Raw genomic sequence first — 12,271 nt, forward strand, 5'->3', positions numbered from 1 at the left:
ACCAGGCTCCGCCCATCGTAGGCGTTACTGCTATCGATCTTCCGGTCATATGAAGCTAAAAATAGCTTCCGGGAGAAACTTAGGCTCTAGAATGAAGTTGAGAGAAAAATAGTGCTACCGCTGATGGGAAGCATCTTAGCCCATCAAACCGATTGGGAAGTAAACTGAACCTGCCACAAAACACATATCCCTCCTGAGTTCTCTATACTCCGTTATAGATATAAGCTCCCAGTGCATGCATACCAATTGCTGTCACAGGGTCCTCCTTCGTATAGAAATGAAGTTATGTCCCCTGAAATTTAATAAAGTGCTCCACTCCTCTGAGATCTCCCAGACCCAGAATAAAAAGTTAGCACTTACCTTTAAAATCTGCCCGACAGCAGGGCAGCTCATCAGGATTGAGAGGTCCTCTCCCTCAAATAGTCCTGTGGAAAAAGGATAAATCCTGAGTAATCTTGCTTAGGCTATCAGGATTAGGGCAGCATAATTATATGGGAGGCGCAGTGAGAATTATGTCCCACAAGTTCCCATTGCTCTAAAGCCACCAAGGCTCTACTAAAGAGACTGATATGGACTACGGCTACACCCTTGAACAAAGCAGCACAATCTTGCACTACTTTAAAAATAATAAACTCTTGATTGAAGAATCTAATCTAACCTCACTTTACCTCTTCCTATCACTAACGTAGGCAAAGAGAATGACTGGGGTGGGAGGGAAGGGAGGAGCTATTTACCAGCTCTGATGTGGTGCTCTTTGCCTCCTCCTGCTGACCAGGAGGTGAATATCCCATTAGTAATAAAGATGATCTGTGGACTCATCGTGTCTTAAAAAAAAAAAAAAAAAAAAAAAAAATCGGGTTTAGTATCCCTTTAAAAAAGGGACAAAGCAGTTGCAGCAATCATTTTGGTCAAACATATCTTATTTGCTCTGAAATCAGCTGTATAGCATGATAAAAACATGCACTACATAAAAATGTGTGCTTTTTTATAATTAGTGAGCAGGCTCAATAGTTTCTGGTAACAGCCCTGAAAAAAAAGACGGGTCTGTTCAGGAAGTGTGCGTGTGCTAACAAGTGCTCAGAGAATAGCTGTTCACTCAAGCACAATATCTGGCAAATTTTTATTTTAGCTTATTTAAAAAGAAAGTATTAAATAGGTATGTTAAACAGTCATTTTCATTGCTGTAATAAATAAGCACTAAGCAGTTGCTTATACTTAATATAAATAATTGAAATATGTAGTATTTATCTATTTAAATGGATTTTACCTTTTATTATAATTTTTTTAACTACATTTGTTCTTACTCTCAGAGCCCTATATGGAGGAGGAGGTCTTTGCAGGAAGTTTTATCTTCGCCTTTCATAAAGTTCTAGGCTAGTGTATTGACTAGATAACAGGGAGTCTGAGTTGCTCATGCCTAGAACTGACAGGTTAATATAGAAGCACAAAAGTTAACACTCTCTGGTCCTTTTCACATGGATTCAAAGTTCACGGTTTTAAGCATTATAGATACGAATAAGTGTGCATAAATAAAAATATATATTGCAAATACCATCTCCCAGAATGCAGATGGTAAAAATCAGATTTGATGGTATTTTGTCCTTTTAATTGTCCATTAATTAATTTAATGTCAGAAACCTCTTTCATCTATAGGAAACTGAGTTACCATTTGAAAATTCCTGCCTAAGGCTGGACCAGCACTGCAGCGCCCCAAAAGTCTCAAACTATTTCAGATACCAATAGGCAACCTTCCGAGGAGACCAAACTCCCGATGTCTTCAGGGATCCTCAGAAAGTCCACCAACCTTGTAGGATTATATCTGCCATGATTACTGACCGAGTCCCCTTGGACAAAGATGGGTGAGTCTGCCACCATAACAGTAACTGTCTTGTCTACTGATCCAAAAATATCTTCTGGGACAGATTCCTGAAATCTCTGGAACGCTGCTGAAGAAAGGACAGCTGCAAAATCCTAATATGAAACATCTCAAAAGGAATCGCATCTAAAAGCAGACACTATCACACCCAAAACTTCCATGTATTTAAAGTATTGTGCTGAAAATTAGCACAAGAGCTGCAGCTTTGTCCAGGAGGCACTCTGTTGATAGGGGTTCTCTCACTTTTAAATTTTGACTCTTCAGTCCAGAGCACCCAATTCTTCATGTTTTTTTTTTTTTTTCATAGTCGAGTCGCTTGGCCTTGTTTCCACGTCAGAGGTATGGCTTTTTGGCTGCAAGCCTTCCCTGAAGACCACTTCTGACCAGATGTCTCCAGACAGTAGATGGGTATTACAGGGCCCCACTAGTTTCTACCAATTCTGAGTTTATAGCACTGCTGGACATCTGATTGTGAAGGAAAGTAAGCATGATCTATCTTTATTTTTGACTACACTAGGGGCAGCACTCTTAGTCCTAAAGTGAATATTACTTTATAAAGTAATATATACAGCACTTTTAGTCCTAAAATGTATATGTATCCTTTTTAGTTGACTCCATGAGAAAGTAATATACACTTTAGGACTAAGAGTGCTGTGAATAGGTATCCTTTTTAGAGGACTCAATGCCACTAGTTTAGTCTAAATATACTATAGATACATATCACCTGGGAACCAATGATGGGTATATAAATAATTCACCAACATAGATACAGATAACCAAAATCCTGTAAATATTATAAGTAGTGCTTTAGTAAAATTGTGTCTCATCTGCTGCACTGTTTTCTTAGCCAACCACTGCGTCTATGATCCTTAACGTTGCCCGTTTCTTTGTGCTTCTACTATAGAGCGTTGATAGCACATATAGAAACCCCTGTCTGCCATGTTTTTACCTGGGAGAGCCCATGCTGATGCAGTATAACTACCTTGTGTTGTGTTGCAGAGATCAGTCTCGCCATGGTGTATGACTTTTGACATTAAACGGACTTCAACATCACCTTGTTGGCAGAATTTGGGCGTTTCCGTTTCAGTAAATGATTGAGTTTCAATCTACATATTAAATTGATTATCATTAGCACCTGTTAGTATAATTATTTAATAATGCACCTGACTATATGCCTACAAAATCCTTGACTTTGCGCAAATGTGTACCTAGAAGAATTTATGCAGTTTTGAAGGCAAAGGGTGGTCACACCAAATATTTATTTGATTTACATTTTTCTTCTGTTTACTCACTTTGCATTCTGTCAATTGTTAAAAATAAACAATTAACATTTATATTTTTTAACCCATTCTTACTTTACAGCATTTTTTCACACCTGGCTAAAACGGTTGCACAATAGTGTACACAATGAACCAGGAGAGAGGGGCAAAAGGAGGCTGCTCCCAGGTGGAGATCCATCAAGAACAAGCTACTGAGCCTTGGTTTGTTCCTGGTGGAGAAGCTTGTATTACCACCCTGTGGAAAGTATGGCTGCACCTCACTAATGAGGCCCACAGAAGGCCAAAAGATTGAATAGAGTGGTCATGCTCCATGTTTTTAAGAGGATTTCTTGGTATTTTGTGGCTGGACCTTCTTTTCGAGGCAGGTTAAGAGTTAAATACTTCAGGAATGTTCTCCTCTGTGAAAGGCACAATTGGGTTAAAAAAAAAAGGTTGCTCACTTGTGGTGACCCGCCAATGAGCAAACTACTAAGCTGCTGTTCATTTCTGGTTGAGCATTTCTCTCAGTGCATATTTGAAATATTCAGTCATACATACCTACTGGAGGGTCCCTCAGGAGTATACCTTACTCTAGCTGTAACCAAAGAATGCACTTAGCCAACACTTGTTTAACCCCTTAGTGACCAAAGCACTTTTCCATTTGTTGACCGTTTGGGACCAAGGCTATTTTTAAATGTTTGCGGTGTTTACGTTTAGCTGTAAATTTCCTCTTACTCATTTACTGTACCCACACATATTATATACCGTTTTAGTTAAATGGACTTTCTAAAGATACCATTATTTTCATCATATATTATAATATACTATAAAAAGATTTTATAAAAATCTGTTACACATCTACAACCACCAAAAAACACCCATGCTAAATAGTTTCTAAATTTTGTCCTGAGTTTATAAATACCCAATGTTTGAATGTTCTTTGCTTTTTTGCAAGTTATAGGGCAATAAATACAAGTAGCACTTTGCTATTTCCAAACCGCTTTTTTTCAAAATTATCGCTAGTTACATTGGGACACTGATATCTTTCAGGAATCCCTAAATTTCCCTTGACATGTATATATATTTTTTTAGAAGACATCCCAAAGTATTGATCTAGGCCCATTTTGGTATATTTCATGCCACCATTTCACCGCCAAATGCGATCAAATAAAAAAACATAATTTATGCTTACCTGATAAATTTATTTCTCTTGTAGTGTATCCAGTCCACGGATCACCCATTACTTGTGGGATATTCTCCTTCCCAACAGGAAGTTGCAAGAGGATCACCCACAGCAGAGCTGCTATATAGCTCCTCCCCTAACTGTCATATCCAGTCATTCGACCAAAAACAAACAGAGAAAGGAGAAACCACAGGGTGCAGTGGTGACTGTAGTTTAATTAAAATTTAGACCTGCCTTAAAAAGGACAGGGCGGGCCGTGGACTGGATACACTACAAGAGAAATACATTTATCAGGCAAGCATAAATTATGTTTTCTCTTGTTAAGTGTATCCAGTCCACGGATCATCCATTACTTGTGGGATACCAATACCAAAGCTAAAGTACACGGATGATGGGAGGGACAAGGCAGGATTAAGCGGAAGGAACCACTGCCCGAAGAACCTCTCTCCCAAAAACAGCCTCCAAAGAAGCAAAAGTATCAAATTTGTAAAATTTTGAAAAAGTGTGAAGCGAAGACCAAGTCGCAGCCTTGCAAATCTGTTCAACAGAGGCCTCATTTTTGAAGGCCCATGTGGAAGCCACAGCTCTAGTAGAATGAGCTGTAATCCTTTCAGGGAGCTGCTGCCCAGCAGTCTCATAGGCTAGGCGTATTACGCTCCGAAGCCAAAAGGACAGAGAGGTTGCCGAAGCTTTTTGACCTCTCCTCTGTCCAGAGTAAACGACAAACAGGGAAGATGTTTGACGAAAATCCTTAGTAGCTTGTAAGTAAAACTTCAAGGCACGGACTACGTCCAGATTATGTAAAAGACGTTCCTTCTTTGAAGAAGGATTAGGACACAATGATGGAACAACAATCTCTTGATTGATATTCTTGTTAGAAACCACCTTAGGTAAAAACCCAGGTTTGGTACGCAGAACTACCTTATCTGCATGAAAAAACAGATAAGGAGAATCACATTGTAAGGCAGATAGCTCAGAGACTCTCCGAGCCGAGGAAATAGCCATCAAAAACAGAACTTTCCAAGATAAACGTTTAATATCAATGGAATGAAGGGGTTCAAACGGAACTCCTTGAAGAACTTTAAGAACCAAGTTTAAGCTCCACGGAGGAGCAACAGGTTTAAACACAGGCTTAATTCTAACCAAAGCCTGGCAAAATGCCTGAACGTCTGGAACCTCTGCCAGACACTTGTGCAAAAGAATAGACAGAGCAGAAATCTGTCCCTTTAAGGAACTAGCTGATAATCCTTTGTCCAAGCCCTCTTGGAGAAAAAGACAATATTCTAGGAATCCTAACCTTACTCCATGAGTAATTCTTGGATTCACACCAATAAGGATATTTACTCCATATCTTGTGGTAGATTTTCCTGGTAACAGGCTTTCGTGCCTGTATTAAGGTATCAATGACTGACTAAGAGAAGCCACGCCGGATAGGGGGCCGTTCCTTCATGCTGTCTTAGAGGCAGCAGCAGGCTTTCTGGCCTGCTTGCCTTTGTTCCAGGACTGGTTAGGTTTCCAGGCCTGCTTAGATTGAGCAAAAGTTCCCTCTTGCTTTGAAGCGGAGGAAGTTGATGCTGCACCTGCCTTGAAATTTCAAAAGGCACGAAAATTAGACTGTTTGGCCTTTGCTTAGGCCCTGTCCTGAGGAAGGGTATGACCCTTACCTCCAGTAATGTCAGCAATAATTTCCTTCAAACCAGGCCCGAATAAGGTCTGCCCCTTGAAAGGAATGTTGAGTAATTTAGACTTCGAAGTCATGTCAGCTGACCAGGATTTAAGCCATAGCGCCCTACGCGCCTGGATGGCGAATCCGGAATTCTTAGCCGTTAGTTTAGTCAATGAACAATGGCATCAGAAACAAAAGAGTTAGCTAGCTTAAGTGTTCTAAGCTTGTCAATAATTTCAGTCAATGGAGCTGTATGGATGGCCTCTTCCAGGGCCTCAAACCAGAATGCCGCCGCGGCCGTGACAGGCGCTATGCATGCAAGGGGCTGTAAAATAAAACCTTGTTGAATAAACATTTTCTTAAGGTAACCCTCCAATTTTTTATCCATTGGATCTGAAAAAGCACAACTGTCCTCAACCGGGATAGTGGTACACTTTGCTAAAGTAGAGACTGCTCCCTCCACCTTAGGGACCGTCTGCCATAAGTCCCGTGTAGTGGCGTCTAATGGAAACATTTTTCTAAATATAGGAGGTGGGGAAAAAGGCACACCCGGTCTATCCCACTCCTTGCTAATAATTTCTGAAAGCCTTTTATGTATAGGAAAAACATCAGTACACACCGGCACCGCATAGTATTTATCCAGCCTACACAATTTCTCTGGTACTGCAACTGTGTTACAGTCATTCCGAGCAGCTAATACCTCCCCAAGCAATACACGGAGGTTCTCAAGCTTAAATTTAAAATTAGAAATCTCTGAATCAGGTTTCCCCGAATCAGAGACGTCACCCACAGACTGAAGCTCTCCGTCCTCATGATCTGCATATTGTGACACAGTATCAGACATGGCCCTTAAAGCATCTGCGCGCTCTGTATTTCTCCTAACCCCAGAGCAATCGCGCTTGCCTCTTAATTCAGGCAACCTGGATAATACCTCTGACAGGGTATTATTCATGATTGCAGCCATGTCCTGCAAGGTAATCGCTATGGGCGTCCCTGATGCAATTGGCGCCATATTAGCGTGCATCCCCTGAGCGGGAGGCGAAGGGTCTGACACGTGGGGAGAGTTAGTCGGCATAACTTCCCCCTCGTCAGAATCTTCTGGTGATATTTCTTTTATAGTTAAAGACTGATCTTTACTGTTTAAGGTGAAATCAATACATTTAGTACACATTCTCCTATGGGGCTCCACCATGGCTTTCAAACATAATGAACAAGTTGTTTCCTCTGTGTCAGACATGTTTAAACAGACTAGCAATGAGACTAGCAAGCTTGGAAAACACTTTAAACAAGTTTACAAGCAATATAAAAAACGTTACTGCACCTTTAAGAAACACAAAATTTGAAATAACAGTGAAAAAGGGCAGTTACACTAACAAAATTTTTACAGTGTATGTAACAAGTTAGCAGAGCATTGCACCCACTTGCAAATGGATGATTAACCCCTTAATACCAAACACAGAAATGACAAAAACGTTTTTTTTTTTGTTTTTTTTGTTTGTTTTTTTAAATAGTCACAACAACTGCCACAGCTCTACTGTGGCTTTTTACCTCCCTCAAAAACGACTTTGAAGCCTTTTGAGCCCTCCAGAGATATCCTGGATCATGCAGGAAGAAGCTGGATGTCTGTGTCTGTAATTTTTGCTGCACAAAAAAACCCCTCCCACTCATATTACAACAGTGGAAAGTCAGGAAAGTGTTACTAGGCAGAATTCAAGCCAGCCATGTGGAAAAAAAACTAGGTCCCAATAAGTTTTATCACCAAACATATATAAAAACGATTAAACATGCCAACAAACGTTTTATATTACATTTTTATAAGAGTATGTATCTCTATTAGCCTGATACCAGTAGCTCTCACTGCATTTAAGGCTTTACTTACATTAGTTCAGTATCAGCAGCATTTTCTAGCAAATTCCATCCCTAGAAATATATTAACTGCACATACCTTATTGCAGGATAACCTGCACGCCATTCCCTCTCTGAAGTTACCTCACTCCTCAGAATATGTGAGAACAGCCATGGATCTTAGTTACTTCTGCTAAGATCATAGAAAACACAGGCAGATTCTTCTTCTAAATACTGCCTGAGATAAACAGTACACTCCAGTACCATTTAAAAATAACAAACTTTTGATTGAAGAATAAACTAAGTATAAAACACCACACTCCTCTTACGACCTCCGTCTTGGTTGAGGCTTGCAAGAGAATGACTGGATATGACAGTTAGGGGAGGAGCTATATAGCAGCTCTGCTGTGGGTGATCCTCTTGCAACTTCCTGTTGGGAAGGAGAATATCCCACAAGTAATGGATGATCCGTGGACTGGATACACTTAACAAGAGAAAAAAACGTTCACTTTTTCACTCATTTTTTCACAAACTTTAAGTTTCTCACAGAAATTATTTACAAACAACTTGTGCAATTATGGCATAAATGGTTGTAAATGCTTCTCTGGGATCCCCTTTGATCAGAAATAGCAGACATATATGGCTTTGGCGTTGCTTTTTGGTAATTAGAAGGCCGCTAAATGCCACTGCGCACCACACGTGTATTATGCGCAGCAGTGAAGGGGGTTAATTAGGGAGCATGTAAGGAGCTTGTAGTGTTAATTTTAGCTTTAGTGTAGTAGACAACCACAAGTATTGATCTAGGCCTATTTTGGTTTCTCACAGAAATTATTTACAAACAGCTTGTGCAATTATGGCATAAATGGTTGTAAATGCTTCTCTGGGATTCCCTTTGTTCAGAAATAGCAGTCATATGGCTTTGGCGTTGCTTTTTGGTAATTAGAAGGCCGCTAAACGCCTCTGCACATCACACGTATAATATGTCTAGCAGTGAAGGGGTTAATTAGGTAGCTTGCAGGATTAAGAGATCAGCCACCCACATGACACATCCCACTCCCTGATCCCTCCCAAACAGCTCTCTCCCTCTCCACCCCACAATTGTCCCCGCCATCTTAAGTACTGGCAGGAAGTCTGCCAGTACTAAAATAAAAGTTTTTTTACCTCTACCTCATTGTGTGCCATATTGGGTACTGGCAACTGTAGTACCCAGTTTGAAATAAAAACATAATGTATGCGTACATGATATATTCCTTTCTCCTGTAGTGTAGTCAGTCCATGGGCACTTCCTGTTAGGGAGGAGATATAATCCCCATAAGTAATGGATGACCCGTGGACTGACTACACTTAACAGGAGAAAGAGGTATTATTTTTATTTTTTATTTTTTATTTTAAAAGTATTGCTTCTTTTCTGTAGTGTAGCTGCCCCCCCCTCAACATCAAACCCCCCACCCTCTCCCAGATCACTTAATTTTAAAATCCCACCCTCCCCAGTCCGCTCTCCCACCCTCACATCTACAGCATATTGATGCCTTTTGTAGGGATCCCACAAGCGCAATCCCGCCCCCCTCCTCCAACGATAACCGCCTACCCGCCTCCCTGAATGAGCTCCCACCCACCAACGATAACGGCCATCGATGGCCGATGCAGAGAGGGCAACAGAGTGGCTCTCTCTGCATCGGATGGCTAAAAACAGTTATTGCAGGATGCCTCAATATCGAGGCATCACTGCATTAACATGAAAGCATCTGGAAGCGATCAGGATCGCTTCCACCGCTTTCAAAGACCAACGACGTACGGGGTACTTCCTTGGTCGTTAACTGCATTTTTTTTGCAGGACGTACCCCACACGTCGTTGGTCGTTAAGAGGTTAATCATATGTGGCATACAGTGATGTGATGGAAAACCTACAGTAAGTATTTTTGAATTGGATGTATCCACCACCTGGCCCATTCTGTTACTAGGATAGTAGAGAACAAGTTTTCAATTGTGGGGTGGGGGACACACAGTAGTACTCATACTATTTTCTCATCTGAAATAACACCCATGTTGAGAGGAATTTAATTCTTCTACCCAAATGACACAAATTTAGATAGTATAATTGCTCTTTTTTCCCCATATTCAATATCTAGCCATGTCTGACCAGCAAAGTACATGAAAATGCCCTAGCATACAAGACAACCACAGATAATCATAAACTGAAAGAAACATAAAACCCAAAAAATGCATTCATGATTCACATAGAGCATGTAGTTTTAAGCAACTTTCCAATTAAACTTCTATTATCAAATTTGCTTCATTTTCTTGATATTCTTTGTTGAAGGTGCAGGAATGTACTACTGGGAGATAGCTGAACATATCAGGTGAGCTAATCACGAGAAGGCTATAAGTGCCACCATGAATCCCAGTAGTGCATTGTTGTCCCTGTGATTGTTTTTCAACAAAGGATACTAAGAGAAGGAAGCAAATTCGATAATAGATGTGAAATGGAAAGTTGTTTAATTCATAAGCATATTTTTGTTGGCATACTATACTATACGACACAGGCTAGCATGTGATACCAGATTGATACAATACTGATAACAGGATTCAGATAAACTGCCACTTATAGGAGACTCAGCAGGAACAGGATACCCAGCAAATACGGTTGGTGAAGTTGCCACACATTATCAGGAAGGTGCCGCGGGTACAGCAGGATACAGGCAAGCTGCCATTAGTACAGCAAGCACAGGAGACTCAGCAGGCACAGGAGACTCAGCAAATACTGTTTGTGAAGTTGCCACACATTATCAGGAAGATGCCGCGGGTACAGCAGAATTCAGGCAAGCTGCTATTAGTACAGCAAGCGCAGGAGACTCAGCAGGCACAGGAGACTCAGCAAATACGGTTGGTGAAGTTGCCACGGATTACCAGGTGCAGAGGGTACAGCAGAATTCAAGCAAGCTGCTATTAGTACAGCAAGCACAGGAGACTCAGAACGCACAGGAGACTCCGCAAATACGGTTGGTGAGGTTGCTACAGATTACCAGAAGGTGCAGCGGGTACAGCAGAATTCAGGCAAGCTGCTATTAGTACAGCAAGCACAGGAGACTCAGCAGGCGCAGGAGACTCAGCAAATACTGTTGGTGAGGTTGCCACGGATTACCAGGAAGGTGTCGCGGGTACAGCAGGATTCAGGCAAGCTGCCAATAGTACAGTAATCACAAGAGACAACAGTCAAAGGAACAAGGTGAATATCAGCTTCATACTCTGCAGAAACAAGGTATCAGCTGGATTTATATAGGAACTCCCACTGTAGCCGTCTAGGTGGGAGCTCCTGTAATTGAGCGTGTCCCCTTTAAATCAGCGCAGTTCATAACCGGAAGAGCAACAGAGAACAAACCACGGTGTTCCCCAACGTGGAACGCCGAGGTAGAATCCCCTTGTAGGATAAATTCAGGTAAGTTGCTGTCACATATTGCATTATATAAAACAGTGTATATTGTGTCTAGTCAACAATGTGGCAAATAAAAAAATAGACCCTTATCTAGAAATAATCAACCTTCCCACAATTTTTCCCTTTGATATAAAAACAAAAGAAAATCTTCCCTTGAAGGGCACTTACCTACAGTATACCTGAGTCAATAGGTTGTTTATGACCTTATCAAGCTTGTATTTCCTATAATCTTCAAGTGCATCTTTAACAGCTATGATGGTAAGTACTACTAAAAGTGGAATCATGGTAATCTCCTTTTGAAAAGCTTCCACAAGTGGAACCCAATTCAAGAATACTAAAAACAGGAAGTATAAGTTGGCTGCCCTGAAAAACACAGAAAATATATATAAATGTAGTACATATTTTTTATTATATATTAAAGCTATAATATATCAACAAACACAATTTATACAATAAAGTCCTAACATTTATAAACTTTCTCCCCATAGGTAATAGGCAACTGTTAAGGTTCAGTACAAAATATAGCTAAAGAATATAGTTGAATACACACTCTCTGAACTGCCTTAAGAAGTGGCATGTTGTCCCCAAAACATCACCAACGTTTTATTGAAAAATACCTTGAAATCATTTTTTTTTTTTTTTAAATAACCCCAGACACTGCGTATTCATCAATATTCTGTCACTATGAGCAAACTAAGCAGGTGAGCATACAGGGCTCTGGGCTTTACTAGTGGCATTGGATGTGTACCAATCCCAGTTTGCAATCCATTTCAGTGTTTTGTATGCGTCTAGGTAGATCTAGGTCTTTTTTAAAATATATGTGTATTGATTTATACACATATGTTTATGTGTTAAAACAGAATTTATGCTTGCCTGATAAATAACTTTCTCTTGCGGGTTATCCAGTCCACGGCTTCATCCTTTACTTGTGGGATATTCTCATTTCCTACAGGAAGTGGCAAAGAGAGCACACAGAAGAGCTGTCCATATAGCTCCCCCTCTAGCTCCA

At 40.6% G+C, this 12,271-nt stretch overlaps 1 protein-coding gene across 1 annotated transcript in view; it reads right to left on the reverse strand.

The window, feature by feature from the left end:
* ATP10D (ATPase phospholipid transporting 10D (putative)) overlaps nt 1-12,271 on the reverse strand; it is a 452,340-nt gene that overhangs the window by 308,670 nt on the left and 131,399 nt on the right. Inside the window, exon 3 of the mRNA XM_053703992.1 lies at nt 11,431-11,625. Coding sequence (XP_053559967.1) covers nt 11,431-11,625 — 195 coding nt within the window. The remainder of the gene's footprint in view (nt 1-11,430; nt 11,626-12,271) is intronic.

Source organism: Bombina bombina, chromosome 2, assembly GCF_027579735.1.
Source record: "Bombina bombina isolate aBomBom1 chromosome 2, aBomBom1.pri, whole genome shotgun sequence".
Taxonomy (NCBI): domain Eukaryota; kingdom Metazoa; phylum Chordata; class Amphibia; order Anura; family Bombinatoridae; genus Bombina; species Bombina bombina.